Source organism: Stomoxys calcitrans, chromosome 4 (genome assembly GCF_963082655.1).
Source record: "Stomoxys calcitrans chromosome 4, idStoCalc2.1, whole genome shotgun sequence".
Lineage (NCBI taxonomy): Eukaryota > Metazoa > Arthropoda > Insecta > Diptera > Muscidae > Stomoxys > Stomoxys calcitrans.
Window position 1 is genome coordinate 773,194 of NC_081555.1, and position 13,141 is coordinate 786,334.

Genomic DNA, 13,141 nt, shown 5'->3' on the forward strand with positions numbered 1-13,141 from the left:
AGGTGTATGTCCATAGTAACATAAAATAATCTAGAGAAACGTAAATTTGCCCCCCATCATAACTTTAAGGAGCAGGGGACAACCTTCTCACATATCAATGGATGCTGTCCGATTTAAGTTTAAGCTGGATAATAAGCGACCTGCTTATTTTAAAGGCGAATCAGAACAGCAAGCGCCAAGATGACACCTCTTTGGGCAGAAGTTTTTGCATGACATAGTACCTCACCAATGTCACCAAGTGTTCTGATATTCTCGCCAGAATTCGAACCCAGGCGTTTAGCGGACATGCTAACCTTGGCGCCACAATGCCACCCATTGTGGAGTAGCAATAGGCGTTAAAAACAGAAGCTGAAAAGATTACAACTGAAGTCATTGTTCATAAGATTCCGTTAAAAAAAGAGCCCAAATCGTCGTCAAGAATGGCCTGATCTAAAGTTTAATCTTGGATAAACTTGGTATACATTATCAATTCTTATTCAAAGAATCGAAACATTTCAAATTCCCGGCATACATACAATGTACAATACTGAACAAGTACGTCAGAACAAACATGGCAATAAATCTGCCTCATGCTTATCGTATTATAATTGCTTGATTACGAATTGGCATATTTGATACCGTCAAATATCGAGTGAATGAGCCAAAATCGCTGTTCCATATGGGAAAGATTTTAATCGCAGTGCACTTGGTGTACAAGGTTTAAAACAAATAATAATACACGCAGAATACCCTCCTTCTAGTATCGATTTGAAAGTGCAATGAAGTACCTTTCGAGGTGTTTTTCTCATCGAATCGTGTACGCCATCAATTTTGCCTTTATTTTTTTATTGTCAGCAGGTTAATCTAACTAATGACTTCTTGATTTCCCAAAATTAATACACGACTTGTTGACACACTTATCAGTATCAACTATTGGAAAATAAAACAAAAGTTAAGAAATGAAAATGAAAATGAAAACAATCAACTAACGCTCTTGCACTTGACTTCAATCGATTAATAGCCCAATTATAAAAAAGATTTTTGCGCGCTCTCACTCAAAATGCTGGCGATATCACACTAGTATTGCTGCCTTCTCTTTCGGCGCCATCTCTCTTAATGGTACGTATAAAAAGCAGTGTTTCCGTCAATAATGAACATTTCAAGGAACGCGATAGAACCACGAACTACTACTACGCTAAGAGCGGACTGGACGGGCTGTTTGTCAACAAAACAAATTTTACATTCACAAAAAGCAACAAAAAACAAAACATAAGAAAAATGCGCATATTACAAGAGGTATTTAGAAGTAACGCCTAGTGAGTACGACCGTTCCTGCGTTCATTGTTTCATTGTGTCTTTTCGTACAATAGCATCAACTGGATTTTATCGATCCTTCGGAGTTGCTGCGACCTGAACCGACATTTGCCGATAAACAGTTGTCAAAGTTTCGCGACTACAGCATTGACGAGAATGACCCGCTTAAAGAACGGGTGCGGCAAACCTATCGTCTGATGCACCAAAACCAAACAGTGGATTTTGTCAGAAGTCGTCATGAGCGCTGGCTTAAATTCAACACACTGAAAGCCACTGTCCGCCAAGCATTGGAAAAACTCAACGACCTTATTGATGAATCAGATCCAGACATAGACTTACCTAATATAGTGCACGCTTTCCAGGCAGCCGAACGGGCAAGAGAAGAGTATCCGGAATTGGATTGGTTGCATTTAACCGCCCTGATCCATGACTTGGGCAAAATAATGGCATTCTACGATGAACCGCAATGGTGAGTACATATCTCTAGGAAGTATGCAGCAGTCGTTGGGACATTCTGGGTGTATGCAATGAAAATATGCAACATGTACTCACTTGAAGCATAATTTTTCCGCTCTCCGTTATAGGTGTGTCGTCGGAGATACATATCCCGTTGGATGTGCTTGGGGCGAGAGTATTGTTTATCGAAAGGATAGTTTCGAGGGCAATCCCGATGGAGAGAATCCCTTGTATAATTCCAAATATGGGATATACAAACCCAATTGCGGTGTTGATAATCTGATGATGTCCTGGGGCCACGACGAATATATGTATCAAGTACTCAAGCATAATAGAACAAAGTTGCCAGACATTGCTTGCAAAATCATACGTTTCCATTCATTTTATCCTTGGCACAATGGCGGTGACTATGAACACTTGACTAGACCAGGAGATGACGAGACTAAAAAATGGGTGCTGATTTTCAAGTGAGTATAGAAATCAAAGTCCCCTATTGTCCATTATATTGTACCTCAATTAAATAATCCTTGCTCCTTGACTCATTTTAGTCGCTATGATTTATATACCAAGAGTGAGAAAATTCCTGACATTGACGCATTATGGCCGTACTATCAAACACTAATAGACAAATATTTGCCAGGCGAATTGGATTTCTAACCCCGCCCCCGCTTTCTGCTTATTTATATTTAAAATGTTTAACTGTGATTAATTGAACAGAAATATACACACAACTTGTACTTTTTCTCATAAAAAAAAAAAAACAAAATCAAAACGCCTATCTTTATTGCCTTTGCTTATTGTATGAATTGCCTAAAACAATTTGAACAACGTGCCGTAAATCGGTTCTTACAGATACGTGTATAGTATAAATTTATTTTACATTTTGAGGAAGGTATAGGGCTGCGAGATGATTTAACTGCATTCGTATCGGCGCCGTTTTTCTTTGTAATGGTGGTGATGTTGACTATCGGTAGTGCTGCTATCGGACGAAACGGAACGGCCCCGCCCACTCGTCGTTGATCGGTAATTACTGTGCGAACGGGAACGAGATCTAGTCCTAGATTTGGATTTTGTTCTCTTCTTTGATTTCCTTTTGGATTTAGATTTTTTCGATTTTGACTTCTTTGATTTGTGGGATTTGGATTTTGAGCGCGATTTTGATCGAAATTTTTCCAATTTTTCGGGTTCCTCCTCGTTGTTGTCCGACAAGCAGGACGACGAGTGCGACTCTTGTTTTCTATATTGACGTTTATTCGCTGCAGATACTATTAAGCTTTCCCCATGGTCCCTGCTTCTAGATCGAGATTTTCTCTTTCTGATGGAATTTAGATCGGGTATCAATGACACATGATCTGGCTCAACAGTTTTAGTTAATTTTGTTCTCGTAACTTTGGACTGTTCAATGTGCGTTGGAATTTTGTGGGGCCTAAGGCTCTCTGTGTTTTCTTCTTCGCTATTTTCTTCAGGGCCATAGGATGTAATTGGGATAGAACGCACAGAATCATCCGACTCTTCGCTGACCAAGATGTCTTTGCTGTCACTCATTTTCTCGCTTGCTTGTTCGTCGTTGACGGGATTGTAATTTTCTCCTGAGGTTACAGCTGCAATAAGTAAGATTCCCCAAGATTAAATTTTCTTAATTTCTTTCGATTTGTTTATACATGGACAATTAGTAGGCAATTGGACTATAAAAATTGTAATCAATTGTCTGGCATTTGTAGTGGGCGAAGTTTCAACTCCTTGAGTCAATATTAACTATGCAATGCAAGCAATAACAAGGGTTTTCGTAAAATTATAGCAAACAGATATAAAATTATAGCAAAAGATATAAGATGGCCTACTGCCAGCATTGCTCCAAAGCACACTACCGTTTGCCATACGACTCGTAGAGACGATTTTTTAGGAGCTGCGTTTTGCTAGACTACGCACCGACTGGGTGCCAGGAGGTTAGGCTTGTTTTTATCGAGCCCTTCGAATGTGAGATTGGATTTCATACATACATGCGGGCTGGTGGACAGAAAGAATACTCTTTTGGTAAATTGCGGTGTGCGATGAGTAAAGAGCAGATAATCAACGTAATACTGACAGAGGGCTCGATGAGGAAGATTGTGACCAGAGGAACTCCGCAAGGTTTGGTTTTATCCCCTCTATTGTGCCTTCTAGTTATCAATGGGATTCTAAAGTTTTTCCAGAGGGAGAGGTCGTTGCCAACGCATGGTGGATGGATGTTTCCTTTCTACTATTGCGGACGATCATTCAGGGGCCTTGAAGAAGCTCTAAGGATGGGCGAAGGCCGACGACGTTGGCATAAACCCCAAAAAGGTTGAGCTGGTATTTTCACCAGTTGGAGCCTAATTCTGGCAACCGCTATCGAGCGAGCTTTTGTTCGATCGATTTCGGGAGAGAAAAAATCGATCCGCTGAGCATATTTTGCCATAAAAAATCTATTTCTAGTAAAAAATCAATAATACGTTTTAAATATTGGGTTGCCCAAAAAGTAATTCCGGATTATTCATATAGTCGGCGTTGATAAATTTTTTCACAGCTTCTGACTCTGTAATTGTAATTGCTAACTTTTAGCTTGCTTTAGAAAAAAAGCGTAAAAAAAGTATATTTGATTAAAGTTCATTCTAAGTTTTATTGAAAATGCATTTACTTTCTTTTAAAAAATCCGCAATTACTTTTTGGGCAACCCAATAATATGCCATTGTACCAATGCACGACCTTTGTAGCCCTCACACCGAAAGATTTCTGACGATGACCCCCGTGTTATGGTGTGGTGTATCTCCTGTGGGTTTAATTTTCCATTGTATAAAATTTGCCATTATTAGGTTAGGTTAGGTTAGGTTTATGTGGCAGTCTGCCATCAGACTCACTTAAACATTTTCGGCCATTGTGAAACCACAGGAACAGAAGAAGGAAGATGGCTTCTAGTTCCTACCGTTGATCCATCCAGATCGCTTTAAAAACCCAATAACTTGCCAATGTTTACATCCGCTAATTCAGACAGGTTCTCAAAGAAATGAGAACCTAAAGTGAAACTCCTTCTGACTGCTAGTGTGGGACACACACACAGAAGGTGTTCTATAGTCTCTCCGACTTCGATGTCCTCACAGCTTCTGCAAAAGTCGTTGCTGGCAACTTTCACTCTGTCAGCATGTTTTCCGATTAGACAGTGACCTGTCATGACGGACACAATTATTAAGCTCACCTCATCTCGAGAAAATTACATATTGATGTTTGTTTTATTTTCGCCCAGGCACAGCCAATGTACGATTGGATAAAATTAGCTTTTCCTTGAAAAAATATCCCGCTGCATTAAATTTAGTGGTTTAATGACCCAATTTTTGGGTTGGTCATATTTTTTAGATAGTTTGCTTTGCACAAACCTGGTTTAAGCACAAAGTTAATTTTTGTCCAGATTAGACAAAAATACCAGATAGGTATTATAATTATTGTTTTATTTTCTAAAATAGATGCTTCGATGTCCTATTTTTTGACAAATTTCTTGGAAACAGTAACAGGTAAATTGTTGCGGGCAAAAAGTTTCGAATAGAATTTATCCATTTAGGATACAATAATCCAAAAAAGGCGAAACTCGATCATTGATTGCCAATGCGAGAATTATGCCCCTGTTCAATCCGGAGGAAAAGTATGAGGGCGTGATTCTTAACCAGAAACTAAGTTGGAGAAGGAACGTAGAAGAAAGGGTCAAAAAGGGCTGATCGCGCTCTACTTCTGTGGCAACTGGATACAAAGGAGTAAAGGCTTAGGCCGGGGACGGTGGTTCAGGATCAGGCAATTTTTTTTCGCTCCGCTCCGCTCCCACACTTTGCAATTAAATTGACTTTTTTCACAGCTTATTACGTTTACAACATCAAGCAATATTCAACTTCGATTATATATACTCTTGATCGCCATCTACATCGCACTATATCTTTGTAAAGCCCCCATTTAAACGATCTCCCGAATTGACTTCTTGAGCCTGAACCTGTGTAGGTGCGATTCTGTTGTTCTTGTAGCAGTGTTTTGTACACTGAGGCGGCAGCCTTTGCCGATGGAGAACTCCATCGGATCAATCCGGTACGTACAACTGGCTGCCATGGGATTGAGGGTGCGATTCTCATGCGATTTGGCTAAAATTTTGCAAATCTGTCTCTTTTATGAACTCCAAAAGTCTTATCAAGTATATATAAATCGATCTCAAGAGTGTATTTCTTGAGCCTCTAGAGAGCGCAATTCTTATTTGCTTTGGACGAAATTTTGCATAATGATTTCTCCTATACCCTCCCACATACATGCCAAGCATGGTCCGAATCCGTCTCTAACGAGATTCTCATCCGATTCGGCCAAAATTTTGTTTTTGGAACAATTAAAAAATTAATTGGAAATTTTGAAAATGTACAATCATTTTTTAATTGAATATGCTATTATTTTAATAGAAATTTTTTCAATCACATTTTTCGAAAACTTTAATTGATGTTATCATTTTTGTGATTGAAGCAGTTTCATTTAAAAAATCCATTAATTTCGTTGTGGCTTTTATCAACGCTTCCATTAATTCTTACATTTACAATGATCGAGCTCGATCTTCTTTATCACTAAACAAAAAGAATTTACCTTTTATTTGATTGAGAAATGCCATTGCTTTTCGCTTGCGTTCCAACTGAAGTTGTTTTTCCTTGGATACAAGTCCACCCAGTTTTTCCCTAGCAATTTGTGCCAATTTATCCTTGACCTTTTCTTCAGCTACATTGAGATACAATTGTTTGCTTAGGTAAAAATATTTTCTCAATTATTTTAGCGGTTTGTATTTGTATTACATACCCTTCTTTAATTCTTTGTGCCGTTGTTGTTGTTGCTGTTCGAAGATTGCGTTTCGTTCTGCCTCCTTTCCGGTCGCAGCGGAGGCCCCAGAAACTCCAGAAGATTTACTGGCATGAGTTGGCGTAATGGTTGGAAGTACATTTTTGACAGGTATTACGTTAGTCTGTCTTAAAGCCAAGGCTGCGGCAGCAGCTATTTGTGCATTTCTGGCCATTAACTGGGACTCGACCAATTCAATAGCCTTTTGTACATGAATTGGAACATGCCTTGCTTGTTGATTGCTAGCGTTGGTGTTGGTGCTGATGCTGGTGCTGGTGCTGGTGCTGGTGCTGGTGCTTGCACTGATACTAGGGGTAGCAACTGAAGATGTTGCCACCTTATCTTCGTCATCACTTGGGTCTTGAGGTAAAACGGTATTCTGTAATGCAGTTGTTGCGCATTCATCCTTATTTTTGATGGAAAAGGAGACGGTGTCTATGAAAAATTAAATTGTTGTTAATTTTAAATACAGAGATGAGTGTTGCCTGCTTACTGGTGGCCGCTTTGTCTCTGGTTAAACCTTTTTTGCTCAATAGAGCTTCTGCGACTTCTTTAGCCTTGCGCTGCTTGCGTTCTTTGGAAGCGGCATTATGATCTCCAGTTATTTTGTACATATAGTAGGGATAGAACTCATTATCGGGCAAGAGGAATGTGAAACGTTCAGCGGATTTACTTCGGAGCGTCTCTTCAAATTGTCTGCCATTTTTAATAACATACACAGCAGTTTTATCGATAATATTTTTGAGATTTTCCGTTGGTACGGGGAACTCCAGATTGGGCGGTGTTTTTTCCTTCTCAAATCTAGCTGCTGTGTCCTCTCCATTTTCACTTTCTGAATCGGAAGAGTAGTTCTGTGCTAACGCTAATGCACTGGAATTCTTTAAAATCTCTACCTTCGGCCCAGAGTCATTAAGATTGTCTTGGTTGGTATTTGTGGCAGACACTTTGCAGCCGTTGGAGTCGGAACTATCATCATGTTCTGTCATAAATGTGGCACCATTGTATTGTAGAAGAACTGGCGTAATGGAAGGCGACTCACCCGCACTTTCTTGCTGCTGAGTGCCGTTGCTGTGACGAGACGATTCATCGTGTAACTCAGATAATGGAACTCCCTTAATTTTACTTATCAACTGTGTGTAAGCGCAATCTGCCGAAGGTTTGTACTTGACCATGGGCACTACAACCACAGGCTTCTGGCTTGTGGCATCATTTGTTGTGTCATTTGAAATATCTTCATCATCTTTTCCGGAATCTCTGACTTCCGGTATATCTGGATAGCTGCCATTTTTGATGGCATTAATTACGTACTTATAGTAGGGGTTGAGCACGGAATTCTGGGATAAAAACTCAAATTGGACGTTATTGGATTGCTTGGCCTTAAGGAGAATTTCCATTTGTGCACCCTGTGATGCAATAAACCTGGCAGTCTTTTCAATAATGGCATGTTGTTTCATTGTTTCAGGCTAAACAAGAAGAAATGCGTTTTAAGCTCAACTTCGTAATATTAAGCCATACGGCCCAGTTATACAATGGCTATAGAACTACTAATGCCGTTAACGTACAAGCAGCCAAACGTGTACTCACCAAATGCATTTCCGGCGGAACCTCGAAATTGTGTGGCAACGTGAAAAGCTGTTCTGGTTCTTCGCATGTTGGAGAATTTGCATATTCCTCACGACTTGGCCCGATCGGTTGGCTTTGGTCATATGAGAAACCGACCTGGCTATAACCACCGCCGTTTGTCTCCTGTTTCAGGCGCTTCAATTCCTCCTCTATCAAGGTCAATGCAGATGGTAAGTAAGCCAAAATAAACCCAAAAAAGCATTAGAAGAAATACGAAAGACCAGCATGAGACACTGCGTGATATTTACACCAATTACGAAATAATAACAACCGAAGTTGTAGAGAAGTACAACAACTGGTTTTAATCATGTTTAGGTGGTACATATATCAAAAGAAAAACAAATGAAAGAAATGTTTTCGAGAATATTTTAGTAGAAGCTGTCATTCCCCATTGTAGTCGAACCTGAAAGTATACATTAGTCTTTTCAATTATATTCGGAATATTTACCTGTGCGTTTGCAGGTTTTTATGTGTTTCAGCGTAGGTTTCATACCCGCCGACGGTTACATATGTTTAAAAAAAAAAGAGCACTGGCGGTGCAGTAGACGGATTTAACGAGTAGGCCAGCCTCACATCTGCAGAAACTACTTACGTGTTTGTTCTTTTTTCTGTTTTATTTTGTTTCTAAATCTATGGATTGTGTTTTATCAAAATTGCAAACTTAAAACATAATTTTATATAACTTTGACAGAGCTTTCCTAAAACGCTTGGTTGTTACACAATGAAATATAGTACCGCATATTTGTTGCCAACTTACCTTGTTTCGTTATTACGTCTTCCTCGTTTTTATACAAAAACAAATAACGCTCCTCTTCGCACAACTGCTCAGCCCTTTGTTCGTCGGCAGTCAAGTAATCTAAGCGATTTTCATAACCACCGGGCGGAGGTTCGTACGGTGTTAAATCATATAACGCTCCACGAACATCATATCTGCATTTTTTTTTTGTTTGTTTGTTTTGTTTCAGGCCGAAGTAGATTGGGAGAGGATTTTTGCGATTTTTAACAATAGTTTCGTGGGCAAATCATGTATGAAAAAGAAGTAATAGCCAACAATATAAAATTAAAAGCAGGATAAAGGCACTAGTGAGTTTGAATAAAAGTAAAAACAAAAAACGGAGTGCTCCACATCTTGGAATTATTCATGTTAAATACATACCATTCGTTCACCTGCTTTACGGGTTCGAATTCGTTCGGTTTCTTTTTCTATCCATCCAAAATAAAACTATAACAACACAAACCTAAAACTAAATGGTAAATCATAATTCCAAGATCCCTCAGAAGATTTTCCAGTCGATTCAGTATGAATGCAAACATGTTCGCTACATACCATTTGGTCACCTGCTTTACAGGTTCGAATCCCCACTTTGTTTCTATGCATCCAACGAAAGGAAAACCGACTTCAAATATCAAAAACGGTGTACATTACAACCTTTGTAAGGAAGTTCGACATTTTGACGGAGATGGCCAAACACACATACACTATTCAATACACGAACAAAAACATGAGCCCATTGGCTTGGAAATTATAGATTCAAGCTTAATTGAAAGACATTTGAGAGCCCTTTTGGTGGAAACCAATGCCATACAGCCCAATTCTGAAAAATCCCTGGAAATAAACTGCCATGGAATTTATTTCTTCCTCGAATAAAATCCACCTATTCTGATTGAATGGGGAGCGAAAAATTTGGGAGAGGGAATTTCGAATTTTCGAAAAGAGCTGCTTGCTTCAGTTGTTTTATTTCGGCTAAACATTTGACTATAATTTTTTTGGAAAAAAAGAACATAAAATGGAGAAATAAACAAAAAGATGGTAAAAAAGTTTGTTAAAAAAGTTTACAAACTTCTTAAGTGTTGCTCTTGTAATGTAAGTTTTACTTTTTGTATTTTAGTGCATCATTATGGCCTAAAGCTAGTAACGATAATTCTTGATGTGATAAGAGATTTTCGTCTTTATCCAACAATAGTTAGCTAGAAGGAGATGCTTCCTGGTCTGGTGGACAGATAGATTAATTGTGTTGTGTTGTCCTGCTTGCATGCATGGGGGCACACATCCTGCATTTTGGAGTTTTTTCTTGCCAAAAGGAGCTTCGTTGGCTGAATGTACCCGACCGTTTTTGGGCAGAACTTACTTATGTGGGTAGTAGAGGTTTCCTTCTACTTCGTCGTCGCGAATGCTTTGGTGGTCTGCCAGATACTCTGCTTTATCTAAGGGACTATTGTTATGGAGGTAGAACTTAAAGACATTTCCGGGCGGCAAGTGCTTTTCTTTTTGCTTGGGAGGGCTGCTGGATATAGTGCTGCCGAAAAGCTACTTTTGGATTAATTCCTACTTCTGTGGAATAAATGCTGCCAAATGTGCCGCCAAGTATTTTAGAATAATTGATGGTATAAAGTGCAATGTTGCAAACTTGCCCACGAAAATTCCATTACCAAATGAGTGCTACCCGATTCTACTTTAAACTCAATGGTAAGGCTAGTTTTAATATCCAACTCCGAGCGACGTGCCATTTAGCGACATCTCTTTATACATATGGATCAAAGAATATTCAAAGATTTTCCATATATTTTAGACACCAATATATATTTATATACCAATTCTAGAATTCCCGCCTTTAATTGTTAATAAAACTGACAAACTTATGCAAATTTTCTATGGTAAGTACATGACATGTCTAAACCGGGAGAACCTAACAAAATTTGTACTGGTTTTTGATAAAAAAAAAAGTGAAAAATAATTTCCGTACATAATAAATTGTTCGCAAATAGCAAGATGTATATTTTTTTTATATAAACAATAAAATTCATAATTTTTTATCCCAACTTCGTTTGTTTGGGAAAATTTTTCTCAAGTTTTAATGTCTCTTTCTCCCTTTTATTTCGATTTAGAATACCTCATTTTTCCCTGGGAGATATTTACCTTTTTCGAAGTTTGTTTAAAATAAGGGAAAAGGGAGTAGGGAAGAAACTATTAGGAAATTGTTATTCAAAGTAGGGGAAAAAGGTGTAGTGAAAAAACTCCTAGAGAATTTTTATTCAGAATAGCGCTGACAGTGCTTTCGTACATTAAATTAAGGCGAAATTGGATAGAAACTAAGCCTAAAAGTGCCCCCACTTACAATACCCTGAGAGAACACTGCGGTAAAATATTTGAATGTGAGGTTTGTGGATAGGATTTGGTTACCTCATTAAAGTAAAAAATGAATTGGACAGCTCCTATTGATATGAGGGAAGAGTAAAGCGTTTTAATACCTCCAATAAGTGTTAACATTATAACAAAAGTCGGACGAACATGTCACAACAGTAGGAAATATATGCAAGTTTATACGGTGTGTTTATTTCATTGTTACATTGAACGAAGTTGAAGCCAACTTTAATAAAACCAACTGAACCTTTTCTTACATTTCAAACAATAATATGAATTTTGAAATCATTGTAATTAATACTTCTAGTTAAAATTTTTATAATTAATTGATTCTTATAACACACATGAACAAGGACTGGTGTTTGACACCAGGTGTTTGAGATTTACCTACATGCCCTTGTGATCAGGGCTTATACAGAAGTTACTCATGTAATCTGTGTCTACCTGTATAAAACCTGGTTTTGGAAACAGCAGACAGCCATTCTTCAACCCACAAATCAAAATAAAGTCTCACATACCCGTGAAGTTTGTCTGCATTCATACTTTCTTTCCCTATTAAGGCAACATCAAATCAAATCAACAGCTGTAGAAACCAACTAACGTCGCTCCATATTTGACGGCGATTTTAGGTTTTGCTTAATATCCTTCTTGAAGCATTTGAGAAGGCTTTCCGTTCCATATCAATTGATTGATATGTTCATATATTGGCAATGAAATACATGTTACAAATGGCGTATGGATATATAAATGTAATATATAGACATAAATGAAACACAAACAAATATTAACCTGTCAATTTTCAGACTATTCTCGTTCATCCATGGGATCAAATGTTTTCCCTGGTCTATCTCTCGGGCCTTCGCATCATCACGAAATATTTTGCAAGCATATCCAAACACTAGAAGATCCATATGACGCTCGGGAACAGTAGCCTCCGTTGTAGATGTCTTACGCAAAATTCCATGTGTGTCATTTCGTGGAAAAGACATTTTACATTCTATCTTCTATTTGGGAATATCTTAATATCTTCTCTTATTCTTGTATATCTTGATTCCTTTAACTTGGACTCGTCCGGTTACCAATAGGTTATCGGGTACATCGATATAAAACTGTCAAGAGCCGTTGAACAAACTTAACACAGCTTCTCTTTTAGCAAACTTAACACAGTTTGTCTTTTAGCTTTATGAGGTGTGGACAATAGACTCGTTCGAGACTCGTATAATCCCCAAAAACGCAATGTTAACGGACAGGATTTTTTTGGATTTATTTAAATCCAGATCATATAAACTTCAATGTAAACGTGCTACTTCAAAGATCCAAATGGCAAAACAGTTTTGAATTGTTTGCAGTCAAAACATTTATGCAAAAACAATTGTTTAGAATACAAGATGACGACAAACATCGATTTATAATTTTGGCCGAATTTTAATCATTTTTGGACTAATTTTATCGTTCGAATTTATAATTTACGAGTTAATAACCATAAATCTTTTGATCTTGTGGCTGCTTCACATGAAAACTAGAAAAAACTGCGAAAAAAAAACTAGAATATCAATTAGGAAGTGTCAAGAAATTTCACAGCCTAATGGGAATTTGCACCACGATTCTCACAGGGATGTATTGTTGATTCCGTTTACCTTGTATAAAACCTCGTTTTCACTGCTCATTAAATACGGATTTAAAGCTCTCGTCCGCTGATTTTATAATAGGAAAACAGATGATCGAGCCACTAAATCCGGATTTGAAGAGCAGTGTAAACGG

General features: G+C 38.1%; 2 protein-coding genes across 3 annotated transcripts; one reads left to right on the plus strand and one right to left on the minus strand.

Annotated features, from left to right (window-relative positions):
• Positions 1-997: 997 nt before the first annotated feature.
• On the plus strand, positions 998-2,527 carry LOC106084216 (inositol oxygenase). The gene is made up of 4 exons (XM_013247760.2): positions 998-1,275; positions 1,350-1,762; positions 1,878-2,216; positions 2,298-2,527. Exons 1-4 carry the CDS (start codon positions 1,096-1,098, stop codon positions 2,404-2,406), a joined length of 1,041 nt encoding a protein of 346 aa, XP_013103214.1. The 5' UTR covers positions 998-1,095; the 3' UTR covers positions 2,407-2,527.
• Positions 2,516-12,475, minus strand: LOC106084215 (protein suppressor of white apricot). 2 transcript variants are annotated; one of them, XM_013247759.2, is made up of 8 exons: positions 12,170-12,475; positions 8,996-9,168; positions 8,200-8,387; positions 7,655-8,078; positions 7,109-7,594; positions 6,577-7,050; positions 6,370-6,498; positions 2,516-3,350 (listed from the first exon to the last, which is right to left on the minus strand). In XM_013247759.2, exons 1-8 carry the CDS (start codon positions 12,367-12,369, stop codon positions 2,662-2,664), a joined length of 2,763 nt encoding a protein of 920 aa, XP_013103213.2. In that variant the 5' UTR covers positions 12,370-12,475; the 3' UTR covers positions 2,516-2,661. The 2 variants fall into 2 exon arrangements, with proteins under 2 accessions (XP_013103213.2, XP_013103212.2); XM_013247758.2 differs by having other exon boundaries at positions 7,109-8,078.
• Positions 12,476-13,141: the final 666 nt, after the last annotated feature.

Excerpts from the sequence above, each read along its gene's own strand:
- LOC106084216 (XM_013247760.2), top strand. The coding sequence starts at position 1,096 with ATGGTACGTATAAAAAGCAGTGTTTCCGTCAATAATGAACATTTCAAG. Across the intron at positions 1,276-1,349 it reads AAATGCGCATATTACAAGAG|CATCAACTGGATTTTATCGA; the intron begins GTATTTAGAAGT and ends TTCGTACAATAG. Across the intron at positions 2,217-2,297 it reads AAATGGGTGCTGATTTTCAA|TCGCTATGATTTATATACCA; the intron begins GTGAGTATAGAA and ends GACTCATTTTAG.
- LOC106084215 (XM_013247758.2), bottom strand. The coding sequence starts at position 12,369 with ATGTCTTTTCCACGAAATGACACACATGGAATTTTGCGTAAGACATCT. Across the intron at positions 8,388-8,995 it reads AGACGTAATAACGAAACAAG|AGGAGGAATTGAAGCGCCTG; the intron begins GTAAGTTGGCAA and ends TGACCTTGATAG. Across the intron at positions 3,351-6,369 it reads ATTTCTCAATCAAATAAAAG|CTGTAACCTCAGGAGAAAAT; the intron begins GTAAATTCTTTT and ends TACTTATTGCAG.